Here is a 20299-nt window from a genome sequence, read left to right as displayed (position 1 = left end):
CAGGTAGCTTTACGTATCGGATGATGCACGGAAGCTAAGGGCGAGTGATCATCATTAGCCTATTAGGATCTAGGAGGCATGCCGCAGCTGCGGGCGCTGAACGAAAGGAGTTGCAAAATTGGGCTGCAGCCTCCAGCCTGCAGGGTCAAACAATGCATATGGTGTGCACGTACGTGTTGAACAAGGCGATCTAGGCCCGCATTGTTATTTGGATCATGGTTACTTATTTGTTATGGCAGAGACAAGTGGCACGGAAAAGTGCCGGCCGGTTAAACAAATCTTTTGTTGGTAGCAAGCTGCTAGGGTGCCAGCATGTGTGCATGCATCATGCACACGCAACAGCAAGCAGTGTCATTGAATAATTTGAAAAGCATGTACTAGGTTGTTTCCACGAAGAGGCAAGCAAAAAAAGAAAGTTGTTTGTGTGACCTGGGCAGACGTGATTCCTGATAACATCTAGTGACGGCTTAATAAACAACGGTTACTTTTTTTTCCAAGAAAAATAACTCTTTGGCACTGTTTGGGATGACTTATGTGGCTCCAGTTTCATATGTCTTGCATAAATCGAGGCAATGTAACGTAAAGCTGTTTTGCAATTAAATAGAGATAAAAAATAAATTAGAAGCTAGGTGAAGAAAAAAGTTCTCCTAGACGGTCAATTATAAAAAGGTTGTTGCTTGCCTCATTCTTTCTTTATTTTATAGGCCATATTGTGACTAAAAATCAATGTTTTGATGAAACACAAAACATTGCTTTCTTTTAAAAATATGTACAAGATACTAATATGAATCTATTTGTACTAGATCGAAAAGTAAGCATGCATGTAATTTAACTAAACATTGGTTAAGACTTACTCCCCGTGTTTTTATTTGTTGTTCTTTCCGCTTCTACTATTTTTTTTTGAAGAAATGCTTCTACTATTTTCAAAATACGAACTGTTGTGCACACTTTAGAATAAATTTGTGCCTTTGAAATCATAAATGCATTTATACTCCACTTCAGAGAGGACTAACTAGAGGTAGGATGGTGCTTTCATGATTTCGTCGTCCCCGTCCTACGTGGAGCTGTGCCCAAAGCTGTTATCCAATCATCTCACGTGCGCGACAATCTGAGCCGTCCGATCTGGCGCGCATCGCCCAATCTAACTAGCTTCCCGCGCCGGCCACTGTCCCCCACTTACAACGGGCCTCGCACGCTCACGCGGCCCACATGTCAGCACCACGGCCCCACCACCTCCCGGCCCTCTCCGCCGGCTACCTCCTCCCCGTTCCCCTCCACCAAATCCTCCCCCGATCCAACCAAATCCCCCACCGTGCTCGCCGCCCAATGCCGCCGCGGGCCGCCTAGGGTTCCGGCGGCCGCCGCCCCCTCGCCGGCGCGATGGGGAACACCTGCGTCGGGCCCAGCGCGCCCTCGGAGCGCCACAGCTTCTTCAACTCCGTCTCCCTCGCCGTGCTCTGGCGCCCCGCCGCCGCCGCCCACGCCGAGCCATCCCCGACCCCGGAGCCCACCCCCTCCACTTCCTCCTCGACCTCCTCCAGGGCCCCTGATCCCGTCACCATCCCCGACTCCGAGCACTCGCCCCACTCCTCCGCCGCGCCCAACCCGAACGGCAAGCCCAAGCCCAAGCCCAAGGTGAAGCGCGTGCAGAGCGCCGGCCTCCTCGTCGGCTCCGTCCTGAAGCGCGACTCTGAGCGGCTCAAGGACCTCTACACCCTGGGCAAGAAGCTCGGGCAGGGGCAGTTCGGCACCACCTATCAGTGCGTCGAGAAGGCCACGGGGAAGCAGTTCGCCTGCAAGTCCATCGCCAAGCGGAAGCTCGTGACGGATGAGGACGTCGAGGACGTGCGCCGCGAGATCCAGATCATGCACCACCTCTCCGGCCACCCCAACGTCGTCTCCATCGTGGGCGCCTACGAGGACGCAGTCGCCGTGCACCTCGTCATGGAGCTGTGCGCGGGAGGGGAGCTGTTCGATAGGATCATACAGCGGGGGCACTACTCTGAGAAAGCCGCCGCGCAGCTGGCACGGGTGATCATTGGGGTTGTGGAAGCATGCCATTCCCTCGGGGTGATGCACAGAGACCTCAAGCCGGAGAATTTCTTGTTTGTGAACCAAAAGGAGGATGCGCCGTTGAAGGCTATCGATTTCGGGCTTTCCATCTTCTTCAAACCAGGTACAGCCTCGATTTCCAGTGTTGAGTAATATTCTGTTGTAGGACGTGCATGCTTGTTGGCCATTGTCTCCCAAAAGAATCCTAGACAGTGCTTAGTTTGACTGCTAGTTTGCTGTGGTGGTGGAATAGTACTCTAGTAGTGCATTTGTGCATGCACAGCTTTGAGTTGACACTCTTTATTTCACATGTTTGTTGAATATGGTACTTTAAAGACTTATTTTAAATAGTACAACTGGAAGGGTTTTCATGCCTTATAGTAGAAATAATCTAATTTCAGAGCACGGAAATTTGTGACAGTACTATTGTATAGCAGGGTATATATGCATCTTCTGGTATTCAATGCATCTGGAATTGGAAGCTTGTGAGGGACAAGAGCAAAATGAGCTCCGTCCCTGTACTAATATGAAATTGCCAATCAGGTTCTTGCACTTTCAAGCTACAAAGAAATAAATATTGGAGCAACATGTAGTGGTTTCAATATTCCAGAGCTGAAAATCAAACTCCAAGCCTTGTTTGAATGCAACTCTGGAAAATATAATTTCTGGCAGTGTTGATCTGTTTTGAAAATAAAAGTTCCAGGAAAGAGGAAGAGGAGAATGGGAGAGGAGTTCTCGTTTTTCTATTTATTTATTTTTCCTTCGGGTCCACTAAACGAACCAGCTTTGGACACACATTAGGGATGCTGTTAGGGGAGTTATATATTGTATCCTTCTGACACCCAGAAGGATGGTATTGGATGTCATACAAGAACCATGTGAATTATCAACATTAGCAGATGACCACTAATCCTTTTTTTTCATTTATAACACCATGTTACAATCACATATATACCACTGTCTACCTGTTGTTTAGTCTGTGTTGACTTGAACTGCTTACAGATGAAATATTTTCGGATGTCGTTGGAAGTCCTTACTATGTTGCCCCTGAGGTTCTGATGAAAGACTATGGCTGCAAGGTGGATGTGTGGAGCGCCGGTGTAATAATTTATATCTTGTTGAGTGGGGTTCCTCCATTTTGGGATGGTGAGGATACATCTACCCCTTTGCTGTACTTTTTACCTTGCCCTTTTGCTTCTGACAGTTCTGCACATGAACTTTTGGACATTGATATGCTCTTTGCAGAATCTGAACAAGGAATATTTGAACAAGTTCTGAAAGGTGAACTTGATTTTTCAGCTGATCCCTGGCCTAGTATTTCAGAGAGTGCGAAGGATTTGGTCAGGAAGATGCTAAATCGTAATCCCAGGAAGAGATTGACTGCACATGAAGCTCTATGTAAGTACATAGGACTTTTGAAGCATAAATAATTAAATATCACCATTAGAAAACATTCTGTTGACCATCTAACTCCATGAAGCATACCACTTTATTATAGAACATTCTGCTGACCATCTAACTTCATTGTATAAGTCTTCCCAAATGACCCATCTTCATTTTGGCAGGTCATCCCTGGGTTTGTGTTGATGGAGTTGCTCCGGACAAACCTCTGGATTCTGCTGTCTTAACCAGATTGAAACAGTTTTCTGCAATGAATAAACTAAAGAAGATGGCCCTTAGGGTGAGTAATGGAATAAGTTATCACTTGGTTTTATAGTATTTTATTGTGTTCAGTATTGATATTCTCATTGAACTGGGGGCCTGTAGGTCATTGCTGAGAATTTGTCCGAAGACGAAATTGCAGGATTGAGAGAAATGTTCAAAATGCTGGACACTGACAATAGTGGGCAGATCACATTGGAGGAACTAAAAAGTGGCTTGAAGAGAGTTGGTGCTAACTTAAAGGACTCAGAAATTACAACACTAATGGAGGCGGTAATTATTCTAACATATTATTCTTCTGCTTTCAGATCTTTTCTAAGATTCCTGCCTCCCATGAGCTTAAGAAAACTCTTTCTTGAATTTGAGTTACTGAATATCAAACTGATGTGGGATGTTTAGAGATGCATTAATGGCATCCTGTTTAGTCTGTAATTCTGTCTTTTTCTGAACTTATTGGTCTAAGATTGTGAGAATGGCCCTTTTTATATTCTTGCAAAGGGCTTTGTTGCTAGGAGAATTAACTGTTGTATTACATGTAAGTTTGGGGCCTTGCTTGAATGAAGATATATACTGTGCAACTTTCAGGCAGATATTGATAACAGTGGTTCCATTGATTATGGGGAGTTTCTTGCTGCAACTTTGCATCTGAACAAAGTCGAGCGAGAAGATAATCTCTTCGCAGCATTCTCATACTTTGATAAAGACGGCAGTGGTTACATTACTTATGATGAGCTACAAACAGCATGTGAGGAGTTTGGTATAGGAGATGCACACCTAGAAGATATCATCCGTGACATTGATCAAGACAATGTAAGTAGATATGATTGCATTATGAGTCTGCTGATAAAGGCCAAGAATTCTATCTCACTTGCTTACGTATTCAGGATGGCCGGATCGACTACAATGAATTTGTAACAATGATGCAGAAGGGAAATAACCCACTAGGGAAAAAGGGTCGTGCACATATGAGCTTTGGTCTTAGGGAAGCATTGAAGCTTGGCTAAATGGTAGCTGATGTTTTTTCTTTGCACTTATTTCCTTAACAATCCAACATTCACATGAATTCTTGTGCAGCTGATTCCCATTTCCATGGATTATGCTCTGTGGCACGTTCGCGCTCCACATAGCCTACATCATATGCTTACTGTTTGGTTGTTTTTTGCAGGCACGATCAGTCCGCAGTGTAAAATGCCATTCATCATTATGCGCCAACTATAGCCGGTGAAAACAAGGATCAAGAACTTGGGACTATGGTATCCTAGATGGAGCGACACGGTCAGCTTCAAGGTTTTATCAAGTGAGCACGTTGCATGCAGGAAAACAATGGCGGATTTTTCCAGAGCTCATCCTAAAATACCAAAACGTCCTTAATCCTCCACCATGTATAGGCATTTTCAAGGAGGGACAGGAATAGCGGATGTGTTTTCCATGACCTTTCTTTACCCGTTCTGAAGCTCAGCTGCAGGATGCTCCTAGAGAAAGAAATGCATATTCACATCGTGCGGCATTTCAGAATGTAGAGCGAAGCTTAACATGTTGCATGCTCGAACAACGTGTGTGTGTTCTCTTTGTTAGATAGATCAATAGATGTGCAGTCCTTGTTATATAACATACTATGTTGTAAGAATAGGCTGTACTGTGAGAAATCTACATCAATTAAATGATTTTTTAGAGTACATGTCAACTAGCGCATCTATATCAAGTTGCCAACCTAGCGGTTTTAACTTTTAACTTAGGGGGTGTTTGGATACAAGGTGCTAAAATTTAGCAGGGTCACATCGGATATTCGGATGCTAATTATAAGGACTAAACATGAGCTAATTACAAAACTAATTGCACAGATGGAGTCTAATTCGCGAGACGAATCTATTAAAGGCTAATTAATCCATCATTAGCAAATGGTTACTGTAGCACCACATTGTCAAATCATGGACTAATTAGGCTTAATAGATTCGTCTCGCGAATTAGACTCCATCTGTGCAATTAGTTTTATAATTAGACTATATTTAATACTCCTAATTAGTGTCCAAACATCCGATATGACAGGTGCTAAAGTTTAGCACGGTGTTCCCAAACACCCCTTTACACAGAGGATTATATGGTCATGGTAATGTATCTATTATATACTTAAAATTGATTTAATACATTTTACTGAGAACTTGGCCCCCGTTGATGAAAGGACCTTTCCACGTAGCACAGAATTTTCATATAATCTTTTTCAGGAAAGACTGATCAGAAATGTTCCATTCCTATGCTGCAGCATCAGAATGCAGCCACTTGTTTTTGCACGGTAGGAGATCCGACAGCCCAGCCAGAAGAGAACAAAAGAGACTCAGCGCGTGGTCCCCCACCCACACGCTGACACGCACGCTCAGCCGACTAGGCGGACCGATGACCCAAAGTCCACGACGACATGCAACAAGGCCCATTGACGATAGCATTGTCTCGTTCCCCCCGCCCCCCGGCCCCCGTCCGAGTCCGACCCGAGCCCAACCCGGCCTGCCTCATCCTCTTGTTGGTTCTTGGGCGGGCTTCCGACTCGGGAAGGTTCAAATCCGTTTCCTATTCCCATGCGCTCCCTCCCCTAATAAATAGAGATTTAATACTCGACCAGCCCACCAGTCCACCACCACCCCGAAAGCACACGACGCGCAGGCAGGAGGAAGGAAAAAAAAAGTCAAAAAAAAAAGGGGCGCAGAAGGCAGGAGAGAAGCCAGCGAGCGAACTCCCAACCAAATCCCATCCCGAATCCGCGAGCTCCCGCCCCCGATCTCGATCCCGCCGCCGCCGCGATGATGGATCCGGAGATGCTGCGGCTGGCGCAGGAGCAGATGCGCCGCATGTCGCCGGACGACCTCGCCAGGATGCAGCAGCAGGTCAGCCCCCGTCTCCGGATCCCGTCCCGCGTGTTTCCTCCCTACGAGCCGATTCGCCGGAGCGGTTTTTCGCTTTCGCCTAGGCAGCCGTAGATCGGGGGAGGTAGCGTTCGGTGGATTTGGATTTTTTTTTTCTGTTTTTGGTTTACTGCAAGTCGTGCCAGAGAACGTATGTGTTGTGCGCGGCTGGCGTCGGCGGGACGTGGTCTCCAGTCCGGATTGCATGCACACGTTGATTTTGAGTCAATCGGGGAGTGTGGCTGCCGCGTCGCCAGGCTTAGTTGGGTTTAAATCGGTTTTGCTTGCTTGATTGGTGACGCCAACGGAATGTTTTTCTTCCCGTAATCATGTGTTGCCCGCAAGCAACCGCGTGCTGCTGCCTAAGCTAAGTGCAATAGGATCGTCCGTTGCTGGGTCTTCTGCTCACTAGTTTAGGCTTATGGCGTGGTACCTAATTCAGGCTTATAGTTTCAATGCTCTTTCATCAGTTTAGGCTGGGTCTGCTCTGTTTTATGCAAAGGTCTAGCTGGTGTTAGTGTTTCAGGGAGCATTTTGGACTGCATGCCTGCTTTATTGGATCCCCTGCTTTATAGTTTGAGGCGCCTGACATGTTTTTTCCCCCCCTTCTGCTGCTTTATTTACTCATTGTTGTCTGTTATGCCCTGAGGTGGTGTGGATGGCATGAGATTGACTATTTCCTTGTTGCAACTTTGATAACTGCAGCTGATGTCCAACCCGGACCTCTTAAAGATGGCATCTGAGAGTATGAAGAACATGAAAGCTGAGGACTTAAGGCGAGCTGCACAGCAGATGAATCAGGCAAGACCAGAGGACATGCGTGATATGACTGAGAAACTCGCCAACACTACGCCCGAGGAGTTTGCTGCTATGAAGGCTCAAGCAGACGCTCAAATGTCGTACGCGATATCTGGTGCCAAGATGTTAAAGAAGCAGGTTAGTGAAAAGAAACGGTGCATCCCTCTATTGTTCTTTGTTCATTATGACTAACAAGGTAAACTGCTGCAATTGCATAAAAGTGCACAAATATTGAATGAACTACATTGCATATGTTAAATTTGGCTCACACATAACAATTTTATCGCTCAATTACTATAGTTAATTTGATATAGTGGCTTCCAGGTTTCTATACATGTTGCCAATTTCCATTGTATATGACCCTGTTGATTTTTCTTGACTTCAGGGAAATGAACTTCATAACCAGGGACAGTATTCGGATGCTGCCAGCAAATACAAACTTGTGAGTTCTGAACATCAAGCTTCCATTTGAAAAATGTTGACTGCTTTTCAGAAAGGCCTGACTGTTAAACTATATGTACTTTTCTTGTTCAGGCCAAGGATAATTTAAAAAACATACCATCGTCCGCAGCGCATACCCTGCAGTTGCAATGCACTCTTAATTTAATGGCTTGTTACTTGAAGACCGGACAATTTGACGAATGCATAAGCGAAGGTTCAGAGGTATGTTTAGGTCATGTGTATTTACTACCTTTTCATTTGAACAAATTCTAGGATCTGATACCTTTTTTTTCTGAGCATTGTATTATGGTGTTTAGATCGTTTGAAGTTCATGGTGTTTACACAAATTATGTTGTCTATTGAGTGCCCCAAAGCATTGCAGTTATTCTATTACTTGACAGACTGACTCATTGATATCAAATGGATTACAGGTTCTAACTTATGATTCAAGCAATGTTAAAGCATATTATCGGAGGGGTCAAGCGTATAAAGAACTTGGAAAATTGGAGGTAAGCTTTGCTTTATCCTTTTTGTGGGCATGTCTTTTTATTAACCGCAAATCACTTCTGTGATTTCCCCCTTGCTACACTCTACATGAAATAATCATGAAAGTGCTTTCAGGCTGCTGTTGCCGACTTGAGTAAAGCCCATGAAATTTCCCCTGAGGATGAAACTATTGCTGATGTTCTCAGGTATGGTTTCACTATACAGCTTACTCCTGATGTAAATAAATGTGTTTAGCAACTTTAGTTGACACCATTGTGATGTATTCCATTCATAATGCAGAGATACTGAAGAAAAACTTGCACGGGAAGGGGGAGGAGTGAACATGCGAAAAGGTGTTGTTATTGAAGAAGTTGTAGAAGAAGATACTTCAAAGCCATCAAGCAGTCAAAGAAGTTCTTCTGGGTATACTGTTTCACAGCCACCTGAAGTAGCAGGAAGCTCAGAAAGGTCAAGAGATGATCCTGCTTCTATCAGGTAAGATGGCTCCTTTTTAGTTTATGCTACTGTCAGCCTTTTTCTATGCATGTTTGCATGCCTGAGTGTAAAATGTGTTGATGTGTGCCATTTGTTGCTACTTGAAATACCCTCATCTTTTGTTGTTTTACCTAAATGTATTTACATATTCTGTTAGGAGAAACATAGTATGACAGCATTTTTCTTTTTGGAACTATCAACAATCTTGCCTTGTTGGTTCTTAAGTTTCTGTTTTCGGTTCACAATTGGTCCTCATTCTTTGCTGCAAAGTGGTTGTCTGTTCCTTCTATTGTCACGCTTTGTACTTTCTTTGAGTGGGCCTATCTATGCAATCTATTTATGCCTAACACAATAGCTTCACACCTGATTTAAAAAGCTTAAACTATTTGAACATGTTCTGTTGCTATAATCTTTAACATGAATCTTGCATGTGGGTTCTATCCATGAATCCTTTTAATATTTATTTACAGATGTTTATACCGTACTATTTGAATAATGTTCCGTATGATGATTGATAACCATGGTGAAAAATTATATCAGGCCATCCCAAAATTATGTGTCCAAGAGCAATCCTGAAGGCTTATCGAAGTTAGGAATGGAAGGAATGTCACCAGAACTTATAAAAACTGCCACTGATATGATTGGCACAATGAAACCAGAAGAACTTCAGAAAATGTTCGAAGTTGCTTCTTCAATGAATGGCACTAGCTCCGTTGGTCCAAATCTGGGATCCAATATGCCAGAAATGTCTCCTGATATGATTAAGATGGCATCTGATATGATTGGTAAGATGCCTCCTGATGAACTACAGAATATGATGAATTTTGCTTCTCAGATGGGTGGGCCTGGTGCTACCCCCAGGAGGTCAGAGAATAACTTCCAACCTTCATCGAGAGCCACAACTAGTAATTCACCCCTTGGATCATCATCTCAAACTATTCGGGAGAGCCCTGTCGAACTATCAAATGACCAAAGGATGGGCCAGTCGTCTTCTAGTCTTCCACCTTCTACAGCTGATATGCAGGAAACCATGAGAAATTCTATGAAAGACCCTGCAACGCGGCAGGTAAGAAATCCTTAGCCAGAGGAAATTATGTTTCAAATCATTATGCCAGGAAAATTCTTGTTTGAGTTTTAACATCTCTTGGTCCTTTTTCTTATTTAACAGATGATGGCAAACATGATGAAGAACATGAGCCCTGAGATGATGGCAAACATGAGCGAGCAGTTTGGAATGAAGCTGTCAAAGGAGGATGCTGCAAAAGCTCAACAAGCCATGTCCTCATTATCTCCGGAGGATTTGGATAGAATGGTAAGAAACCTATTTTCATTTTGGCTACAACTTTCTGGTCACGATCTTAGTTTACTAAATTGTAGTCTTGAATCTTACTGCTTCGATCATTAACCGTGTGCTTGTCTTTGCATTCAGATGAGATGGATGGAGCGAGCACAGAAAGGGGTAGAAGTTGCCAAGAAGACAAAGAACTGGCTCTTAGGGCGGCGAGGCTTGATCCTTGCTATTGTCATGCTGATCCTGGCCTTCATCTTTCATCAGCTTGGGTTTATCGGCAGGTGATGGCGTGACCAGGGGCTGCATCTGCATGCAAATAATTGTTCGATAGTGATACAGAGTTTCTCCTTGCTAACAACTGCTTTGAAGCAGTGGGAGAAGGCTGCTGAATACGAGAATTCTTTGAATCTGTATCTGTTTTAGAGATGTAACTTTGTTTATAAGCTATAACATTCATCTTATTTTTGCAATCAAACGAGAAGTAGAATGGAATCCAGCCAATATTGTTGTGATAACAGGCTCACATGTAATATGATATCCTTGTGTTTTCAATTTGAGGATTGTTTTATTTAAGGATATGAAAAGTGAAGCAGATCTCGTAAACAGTTACAGACAATTCAGGCGTGTTACAAGTCTGTTACAAACGGATGTGCAAACAATTACAGGAATATAACATTTTTAAATGTTTGGTCATGAATAACAAAAGTTTCATAACTCTTTCCACTTTATGTGTATCTAAGTACTCCCTCCATCCTAAATTATTACAGGTCGTTTTGACTTTTCTAGATATATAGATGTTATTATGCATCTAGACATAGTGTATATCTAAGTGCATAACAAAGTTTATAAATCTAAAAAAAAAGTTAAAACGGGGCATTTGAAAACGGACGTGGTTTTGGTAGCACAGGGGTTTTCTTTTTGTAAAATAAATTAAATAAATTGCGCGAGAAAACGATATTCATAAAAAAAATAGGGCCCAACCGGGTTCGAACCGGTGACCTATTGATCTGCAGTCAATTGCTCTACCACTGAGCTATGGACCCCATGTTATTTTGTCTAATTTAAACATTAATCTTATCTGAACATAATACCAGTTCTCTTCTTAATTAAAACGGAGCTTTGCGTCCCCTCCGTAGTGCTTTAGTACCACCTGCAGTAGACACGCTATTTTCAAGTGCACAATGCGAAGACAGGAGACTGAAAGTCGCAGGGCTTGGAGCATCACCAACGCCTTTAATTTGACCTTTGTTACTCTAAAATGGACTGAAATATACCTTTTCTTTTTTTTTTCTTGGAAGTGTACAATCTATCAAGTTTAGTACTGTAAGGGTATTGATTTTCAATCCTGAAATACTCAGGAGATGCTTGTTTAGACACATTTCAGTTAAATTGTGGTAATATATAACACGTGCGTACTTTTCTTGAAAAGAATACAAATGGCCTTTCGGATTGTAAAAGAAATGTACAACAGTTTGTGGGCAAGCAGACATCATTCACCAACGATGCATTTATGTACTTGTACTTGATTACATACAGGAACGTTTCCCAAATCATTGAGATGCCGACATGGCGTTAGCCGCGTTACCCAAACCCAAGTGAAATGTGCAAGCATGATAGTGTTAATATCCATTATGGATGTAGTTATAGTCTTCTCTAATACAAAATGCAGTAATAGAAACTAGCACAGCCTTGGTAGGGATGACTGCATGATCGATCACTTGATAAGAAAGGACCAAAGTTCTCCAACAAACGTTAGACAGAGAAATTTAGGCTCAAGCCCAGCAAAACCGTACCGATAAACTATTTCAAAATAGTTACAAGAAGTTAAAAAAAAACCTAGAAGGGCCCAACCGGGTTCGAACCGGTGACCTATTGATCTGCAGTCAATTGCTCTACCACTGAGCTATGGACCCATTTGTGTCATGGAGTCAAAAGTATGTTTAATCCTTCGCAATAAGTATAGAGCATAGACGACACGAACGTAATTTGGATCACGTATATCACAAGTATCGTCTACAAATTTGGATCGTCATGCGTTGCGTGCATTTGTTTGTTCTGTTGCAATATGATGTCAGTTATGCCATCAATTTTCTCATATACCACAGGTTTCAACAACATTTCTTAACATTTTCTGTCAAAGTACTATCTTTTCTATTGAGTTCAAAAGGAGAAAAAAACAGTACGAGTAGATGTCACCAGGCAAGCAAGCATGCCAATCCCTACAAACTTTGGTAACACATGTGTTTGGAGCACGATATCGATAGTGGTATCTCTTTAGAAGAACTTTCTTACCCCCGTACGAAAGACAATCTTGAATTCTCACTCACTAATCAAACTCGTTAATCACATCGGCGCTGCTAATCTCGATTGCGCGACACTCTCAGTCCCTCACGGAGTCACGTCACGTGCTCCACGGATGAGTCCGTTGAAAATTAATCCCTCCTCCGATCCGTTCAACGGGCTTGACCACCGCCGGCTCCGACACGGCTGACCGTGTCACCCTCCCTGACACCCAGAGACTATAATAATGTCTCGCGGCGTCGGCGCCCACCATGTCAGCGGCACGGACCAGGTACCAGCATCGGGCCCACCTACCCCGTGACAAGCGCAAGATCTCGGGCCCACCCGTCAGTGACTCGAGGGTAGCGACGCGGAGTCGCCGAGGGGGGGAGGGGGCGAGCACGAGACGGCCATTTCGTCGCCTCTTCCCTCCTAGTGGACGTGTGCCGCCGCGGTCGTCGACGGCCGCGGGAGGAGAGCGATTCCACGCGGACCTGGCCTATTAATCTCTAGCAGCAGTGTCATTTGGAGTGGTTGCTAGGTTGTTGGAGCAGGTTTGGGATTAGCAACACTTGCTCGGTCGCTCGCTTCGCCAGTTTTCTCCCGTACGGTCTTGGTGGAAAAGGTGCGGTTCAGCGGCAGTAAAGAGTGAATCTTTTTGCAATTTGATCGGTTTTTTAGGCTGTGTAGAAGGATTTGTGTGTTGGTTATTCTTGGATTTTTTGAACGGAAGATGATTTGATTATCGTTTTGCCGTTTGTGCTGCAGGAATTGTTGGTGGAGGGCGGCGGCGGCGGCGTTGATCTCGGACAGCTTCGGTCGGAGGGAGATGGAGGGAGGAGGGGGGACGGAGGCGAAGGCGGCGCGGGTGGAGGAGCTCTCGTCGGCGGCGGCGTTCGTGGAGGGCGGCGTCCAGGACGCCTGCGACGACGCCTGCAGCATCTGCCTCGAGGCCTTCTCCGACAGCGACCCCTCCGCGGTACTGGCTCCTGCTTCCCTGCGGCCGTTGATGAACGACATAGATCTTTGAGTTTTGCTTCTGCCTTGCTCGGCCTAACACGCTTGCTCTTTCTTGTTTCTGCTTTGGCGCAGGTGACCAGCTGCAAGCACGAGTTCCACCTCCAGTGCATCCTTGAATGGTGAGCTGCTGTTCTGTAATTGCTTCCTGCACTTCTTCAGAATCCGTTCTTCTGATATCCGTGTTGCAAGGATCAGGAGTGGTAGTGTCTAGGACTGCACAGTTCCTCAATTTTTGTAGCCCGGTACTTACTCAGTAATTTCGATGAGTGCTAAATGCTAATCTGAATCTCTGCCCATGCTCTCTGAATGTAGTTTGGATTAAATTGCAATCTCTGCTCAGAAATGTTTTGTTGTCAGTTGCCTGCATTGGTGTATCACTCGTGTGTTGTAATTGCATTTTGCTTTATTATCCTTAAGTGACACTTCTGCTGCATTCTGAATTTCTGATCGGTCTTGTAGGTGCCAGAGAAGCTCTCAGTGTCCCATGTGTTGGCAGGCAATCAGCATGAAGGACCCTATGAGGTAGAAATTCTGCTATACCAATGCATCCACTGAACTTCACTTTTTCATTTACAGCTTGGTCTCACTTGGATTTCTTGCCTACTGCAGCCAAGAGCTCCTTGAGGCTGTTGTGGAAGAGCGGAATGTGCAAGAAAATCATGTGCCCGCAACAACTATTTTTCGCCATCCACTGCTCGGTGATTTTGAGGTGCAGCATATCTGATACTCATATTTGGGAGTGTGCAACGGCACGCCTGGTTATATGTATGTACGCTCAATTCCGGCACAAATACTGATGTCACTGTTTCTTCCAGGTACCGGTAGATGCAGATGATGCTGAAATTGAAGAACGTATCATACAGCACTTGGCAGCTGCTGCTGCAATTCGTAGGTCGCACCGCCATACTAGAAGAGAAGGTCGTCGCAGCAGATCGGCAGCGCATGGCCACCCACAAATTCTAGTCTTTTCAACTGCTGAGTCCACTTCTGGTGGTTCTATGTCTTCAAATTCACGGGAAGAAGGGGATCATGAACATGCTCCTGCAGTAATTTCTGCTCGCCCATTGCCTATTGTGGACTCTACAGACGAAACAGCTGCAGACACATCTGTTCATGACACTGTCTTGGCTAATAATGGCTCTGTTATGTCAAATAATAGGTATTTTCCTACATGGCTATAATTCACATGTATGTATGTTTTCCATTCACATGCATGGGACTAACACTTGCTACATAATGATCTGGATCAGAGTTTCTAGGAACCAATCTTCACCTGTCAGCCAAGATGAAGCCGGACCATCTGACGTGCAGTCATTCTCAGACTCACTGAAATCACGCCTGCAATCAGTTTCAACAAAGTATACATCTAGTTCTACAGTTTATTCCTTCTAATATCAGACACATTTGTAAGTTTAAAAGCATCATTAGATATTAACTTACACAAGTGTCCACCATCTTTGCTATACCAGGTACAAGGATTCTATAACGAATAGTACACGTGGATGGAAGGAAAGATGGTTCACGCAGAAGAACACTATATCAAATCTTGGTTCAGAGGTGAGGAGGGAGGTCAATGCTGGAATCGCTGCTGTATCTCGCATGATGGAGCGATTGGAAACACGGGATGGAACAGGACCATCATCTACTTCGACAACCGACATTCATTCTGCTTCAGATACAAATAACCAAGGAGCTTCGCCCCCGAAAGTTGTGGCTGTTGTAAATGATGCCTCGTCTTCAGCAACTTGAATGTCACAGATCAGATTCTCAATGAGTTTACACTACATGTGGTTATGAAGTGTGGTGCGTGTTATGCTTCTACTCCAGAATACTTACTTCACAATCTGTCACATCATATAATCAGTTTGTCACATGCTCATTAGTCAGTGAAGCAGATGTTACATGCCAAGTTGTTGTTCAATAAATATTTGTAGACTAAACTGTGGTTTTACTGTGCAAATGAAATCATTTTTAGATAATTTGGATATGCACAACTGAGAGACTTGACAATGTTTTAGTCCCATCATTCAGGAATCATAGTTTACGAAAGGGTAATGTACTGCATTAGTGTCCATGATATACCGGGAAAATAGTTGGTCAAGTATTTCCCTCTTAATTGTCATGTATGCATGCCACAGCAACATGCCATCACTAGGGAGATGTACCGTCATGTCTTCTGTGTTTCCAAAAAGAATAACCACACACTTTGAACTGATAAGTAGATGTCCTGATTCACAACTACCAACTACTTGATCATTACCCATGTTAGGTGTCGTGCGTGTTTTGTGGAACAAACAGGGGGTAAGTGATGTGTATCTTATTTTCTGAAAAGTTTATATACCATTCAGATTTCAAGGGAATATGAAATAAATATTGATTAAACTATCGGTTCACAACAGGTTGATTAAGGAAAAATTTCTTTCTTTCTAGATTTTGATCTCACATTAAGACATAGAAGCTCACAAATATCCAGTTTCTCGGCTGTTGTGTGGTCCTTTTCATTTTGCTTACACAAAGCTTGAAAACAAGTGCTATTTTTCAGGTCCAGGACGAGACTGTTGCGAATGATGTCTCCTTCAGTAGGGACGTTGCTTCATCTCCGAATATGCTGCGTCAATAGGAAGAAGACACCATAACTTGCCGTTTCTTCTGAATGTTCGCATGCAACATCTGCAATGTTTTGTATGGATGCAATGAACTGGTTTGAAGTGCTAGAGATATGTTTCCTCTTCTGTAAATACCCCATTGTATAAGGAGTTATGTGCATATATACCACCACCTGAGCTTATTGGCCCCTGGGAATATAGAGCCAAAATACGATCTACGGTTCCGTCAGCTCTTTGCTGCCGCCACTAGCTCCTCGATTTTTTTTTCCCATCGGCGACTGCTTCCTCGCTCGTGGGCCTGCCGTGCCTCCCGGCGCTGCGCGGCCCCTCGCTCCCTGACAACTGCCTCTCGGGGGGGGGTCGCTCCCTCGAGGAGCTCTCCATCGTGGGGGCCCGCCTCTCCTTGCTCGCGGGCCTGTCACGCCTCCTCGCGCTGCGCCGCCTCTCTTCTCCCCGACGGTTCACTGGACAGGATTGGCTGCCCGCTTGCCTATCTTCGATCGGCCGTACGCCTGCCACGGTGAATCGCCCCTGCCTGCCTAGTCTTCTCGTGCTGATTCTGTGGACTTGCGCCTTGGTCCTCTGCACTTCTAATGGCGTCTACAGGCGGCACCATCTCTGTTCCTCGCTGCTCGGTGCTCTTCGATGGCACCAATTACATGGAGTTTATACAACATATGAGGGTGCACATGCGAGGTCTTTGTCTCTGGGGTGTTCTTTGTGGTGATCTTCGCTGCCCTGTTGTTGCTGCTCCGCCTCCGGAGCCTGTGCCTCCTTCTGACCCGACGAAGGATCCTAGGATCCTGCTGCTTCCTCAGCCTACAACAAGAAGGTTACTGCATATCAGGAGGCCTTGGATATGTATCGCGATCAGTTGGCGTTGTACACTCAGTGGGTTGTTGATGATGCTCGTGCTGCTTCCATCCTCATCGCCAGTATGCATCCTCTGTTTGCTGCGGAGATTGTTGGTTTGTCTACTGCTTTTGAGATGTGGTCTCATCTTCATCGCTGCTATGAGCTGCCTGGAGATGCCCTCTACCTTTCAGTGGTTCGTTTGGAACAGACACTTCAGCAGGGAGATTTGACTGTTGATGCCTTTTATGCTCAGATGTCTGCTGTATGGCGCTAGTTGGACACTCTCTGCATTGCTAGCTATCGTACCTGTGACTGTTGTCGTGCTCTCCGAGCTGAGTGCGATTTCCAGCGCATCTACAAGTTCCTCACTTGGCTTCGACCGGAGTACGAGCAGTGTCGCGCTCAGCTACTTGCACGTCACCCTCGTGTCTCGCTCGTGGAGGTGCTCACTGCTGTTTGCTCCGAGGAGACTCGTGTTCGTGATGCTAGTCTTCTACTGCTTCTTCCAGTGCCCACAATGCTTGCGGCTTCACCTACGGGGTCTTCTACACTAGCTCCTTCGATGACATCTGTTTCCTCGATGGCTTCTTTGGCTGTTGCTTCACGTGCTCCGTCGTCTGGTAAAGGCGGTCCTTACTATGATTATTGTGATCGTGCTGGCCATTGGGAGTCTTAGTGCTATAGGTGCTTCTTCTCTGGCTTCGACGACTACTACGTCTCCTGCTTCGTCTTCGACTACTGACGGTACTCAGCAGGAGATTTTGCGGCTGCTTCGTCACTTGTGCGTCTCCTCCCCCTTTGCTGCTACAGGTTCTGCTGGTTCTACTATGGTGTTTTCCAGCATTGAGAGACCACCTTCTTCACAGTCAGGTACTCTTCCATGGATTCTTGATTCTGGAGCTTCTTTTCATATGATTTCGGACTCTTCTATTCTTTCTTCCTTATGTTCTCCTTCGTCACCTATTTTTGTACTCACTACGGATGGTACTTCTCTTCCTATTGCTGGTTGGGGATCTCTTGAGACTTCTTCTTTTCATGTTCCTTTTGTTTCTTATGTTCCCCGCCTCACCTTACAGCTCATGTCCGCAGCTCAAATCACCGACCATGGTTGTCGTGTTATTCTTGATTCTTATTCTTGTTTTGTTCAGGATCGTCGCACCGGGTCCCTGATTGGTACTGGTCGTCGGCTTCGTGACTCTCAGCGCCTTTGGCAGCTTGATTGGCTTCGTCTTCCTTCCACTGCTGCCGGTCTTGCTACTTCTTCTTCCACAGGCACATTTTAGCAGTGGCATCATCATCTTGGTCATGTCTGTGGTTCTCAATTATCTTCATTAGTTCGTCGTGGTCTTCTTGGACCTATCTCAAGAGATGTTTCTCTTCATTCGTGTTAGGGTTGTCGATTGGGAAAGCATATTCAGCTTCCTTATCATAGTAGTGAGTCTGTCTCTCAACGTCCTTTTGATTTAGTCCACTCAGATGTATGGGGTCCTATTCCCTTTTCTTCGAAAGGGGGTCACAGATACTATATAATTTTTATTGATGATTTCTGTCGCTATGCTTGGATTTATCTTATGTCCTCTCGTAGCGAGGTTCTCTCCATCTATAGCCGCTTTGCTACTATGATTTGTTCTCAGTTTGACACGTCTATTCGTGCTTTCCGTGCTGATTCTACTGGTGAGTTCCTTTCTCGACCTCTCCGGGCTTTCCTCGACTCTCAGGGGACCCTTCCTCAGTTTTCTTGTTCAGGTGCCCATGCGCAGAACGGTGTAGCCGAGCGCAAACACCATCACCTCCTTGAGACCACGCATGTACTCATGATTGCCTCCTCTGTTCCTCCTCATTTTTGGGCTGAGGCTGTCTCTACTGCCACACATCTTATTAACATTCAGCCTTCCGCTACTCTTCAGGGGGGATTCCATTTGAGCATCTTTTTGAACATCTACCTGACTACTCTTCGCTTAGACTGTTTGGTTGTGTTTGCTACGTTCTTCTTCCACCTCGGGAGCGTACCAAACTAACTTCACAATATGTTGAGTGTGTTTTCTTAGCTATAGTTCTGAGCATAAGGGATATATTTGCTGGGATTCTGCTAGTCGTCGGATGCGGATTTCTCGCGATGTTGTCTTCGATGAGTCTCGTCCATTCTATCCTCGTCCTTCCTCTGATGTTTCACAGTCATCTTTGGTTGAGCCGCTTTCTTTCTTGACTTTTCCCGATACACCTATTGTTTTTGCACCTCCTTCGAGCCTTGTACCTTTGCCTACAGAGTCCTCTTCTATTTTGCCTTCTTCTGTGGTTTCATCTTCTGAGCCTTCACCTTTGGTTCCTGACTATACCATGAAGCCTCCAGTGACACATGTCTATACACGACGGGTTGTGTCTTCTTCTAATGACTCTTCTCCTGTGTCTTCTCCTGATGCTTCGGCATCTTCTTCTGACACCTCTCCTTCACCTGCACCTGAGTAGCTTCTTGGACGTGGTTGTCAAGTTCGTCAGCCTCCTGCTTGGTATGATCCTGCCGCTTTTTCTTCTACCGTACTTTCTGAGCCAACTTCATATCGTGATGCTATCCTTCATCCTGAGTGGCAGGAGGTGATGGTGGAGGAGTTAGCTGCTCTTGAGCGTACTGGAACCTAGGAACTTGTTCCTCTTCCTCCTCGCATTTGCCCTATCATGTGCAAGTGGGTATATAAAGTCAAAACTCGCTCTGATGGTTCTCTTGAGAGGTACAAGGCACATCTTGTGGATCGTGGCTTTCAGCAGGAGCATGGTCGTGATTTCGATGAGACTTTTGCTCCGGTTGCCCATATGACCACTGTTTGTACTCTTCTTGTTGTTGCTTCTGTTCGTTGGTGGTCGATCTCTCAGCTTGATGTCAAGAATACCTTTCTTAATGGTGAGTTGTGTGAGGATGTATATATGCAGCTGCCTCCGGGGTATTCTGTTCCAGAGGGCATGGTTTGTCATCTTCATCGCTCTTTGTATGGCCTTAAACAAGCCCCTCGAGCTTGGTTTGAGCATTTCTCTTCTGTTGTCACTGCTGCTGGTTTCTCTGCTAGTGACCATGATCCTACACTCTTCATACACTCTTCTTCTTGTGGTCGTACTCTTCTTCTTCTTTATGTTCATGATATGCTTATCACAGGGGATGATTCTTAGTTTATTGCCTTTGTTAAGGCTCGGCTTCGTGAGCAGTTTCTCATGTCTGATCTTGGTCCTCTTCGTTATTTTCTTGGGATTGAGGTTTCTTCTTCATCTGACGGTTTCTTCTTATCCCAAGAGAAGTACAGTCATGATCTTCTTGCTCGAGCCTCTCTGACTAATGAGCGTACGGTTGACACCCCGATGGAGCTTAACCTCCAGCTTCGTTCTCCTGATGGTGAGCCTTTGGCAGATCCTACCCACTATCGCCATCTTGT

The 20299-nt window shown here is 45.0% G+C and overlaps 3 protein-coding genes and 2 non-coding genes across 7 annotated transcripts; 3 read left to right on the top strand and 2 right to left on the bottom strand.

Moving 5' to 3' along the window:
- Window positions 1-1260: 1260 nt before the first annotated feature.
- Window positions 1261-5392, top strand: LOC101777772 (calcium-dependent protein kinase 17). 2 transcript variants are annotated; one of them, XM_004955448.3, is made up of 8 exons: window positions 1261-2176; window positions 3055-3198; window positions 3352-3450; window positions 3618-3733; window positions 3820-3987; window positions 4300-4524; window positions 4599-4721; window positions 4880-5392. In XM_004955448.3, exons 1-7 carry the CDS (start codon window positions 1381-1383, stop codon window positions 4716-4718), a joined length of 1668 nt encoding a protein of 555 aa, XP_004955505.1. In that variant the 5' UTR covers window positions 1261-1380; the 3' UTR covers window positions 4719-4721; window positions 4880-5392. The 2 variants fall into 2 exon arrangements, with proteins under 2 accessions (XP_004955505.1, XP_004955504.1); XM_004955447.4 differs by having other exon boundaries at window positions 1263-2176; window positions 3298-3450.
- Window positions 5393-6326: 934 nt separating this feature from the next.
- On the top strand, window positions 6327-10735 carry LOC101778708 (outer envelope protein 61). The gene is made up of 10 exons (XM_004955449.2): window positions 6327-6590; window positions 7314-7544; window positions 7792-7848; window positions 7941-8069; window positions 8279-8356; window positions 8469-8539; window positions 8634-8828; window positions 9369-9894; window positions 9997-10140; window positions 10258-10735. The coding sequence occupies exons 1-10, from the start codon at window positions 6507-6509 to the stop codon at window positions 10402-10404; spliced, it is 1662 nt and encodes a 553-aa protein (XP_004955506.1). The 5' UTR covers window positions 6327-6506; the 3' UTR covers window positions 10405-10735.
- A 355-nt stretch (window positions 10736-11090) lies between these two features.
- Window positions 11091-11162, bottom strand: TRNAC-GCA. The gene has a single exon. It is a non-coding gene; the product is annotated as a tRNA-Cys (tRNA).
- A 798-nt stretch (window positions 11163-11960) lies between these two features.
- TRNAC-GCA lies at window positions 11961-12032 on the bottom strand. The gene has a single exon. It is a non-coding gene; the product is annotated as a tRNA-Cys (tRNA).
- Window positions 12033-12805: 773 nt separating this feature from the next.
- On the top strand, window positions 12806-16254 carry LOC101777360 (E3 ubiquitin-protein ligase RHF2A). Of its 2 annotated transcripts, XR_001163225.2 has the most exons (9): window positions 12807-13024; window positions 13168-13378; window positions 13492-13538; window positions 13879-13941; window positions 14029-14128; window positions 14235-14578; window positions 14670-14777; window positions 14889-15222; window positions 15962-16254. XR_001163225.2 is itself a non-coding variant. In XM_012843339.2 (8 exons), the coding sequence occupies exons 2-8, from the start codon at window positions 13229-13231 to the stop codon at window positions 15166-15168; spliced, it is 1092 nt and encodes a 363-aa protein (XP_012698793.1). In that variant the 5' UTR covers window positions 12806-13024; window positions 13168-13228; the 3' UTR covers window positions 15169-15398. The 2 variants fall into 2 exon arrangements, 1 of the variants encoding a protein (XP_012698793.1); XM_012843339.2 differs by lacking the exon at window positions 15962-16254 and having other exon boundaries at window positions 12806-13024; window positions 14889-15398.
- The last annotated feature ends 4045 nt before the right edge of the window (window positions 16255-20299 follow it).

This window comes from Setaria italica, chromosome II, assembly GCF_000263155.2.
Source record: "Setaria italica strain Yugu1 chromosome II, Setaria_italica_v2.0, whole genome shotgun sequence".
In the NCBI taxonomy this organism is placed as follows: Eukaryota; Viridiplantae; Streptophyta; class Magnoliopsida; order Poales; family Poaceae; genus Setaria; species Setaria italica.
The sequence above is the reverse complement of the archived record's forward strand: the minus strand, read 5'-3'. Positions and strand labels throughout refer to the sequence as shown.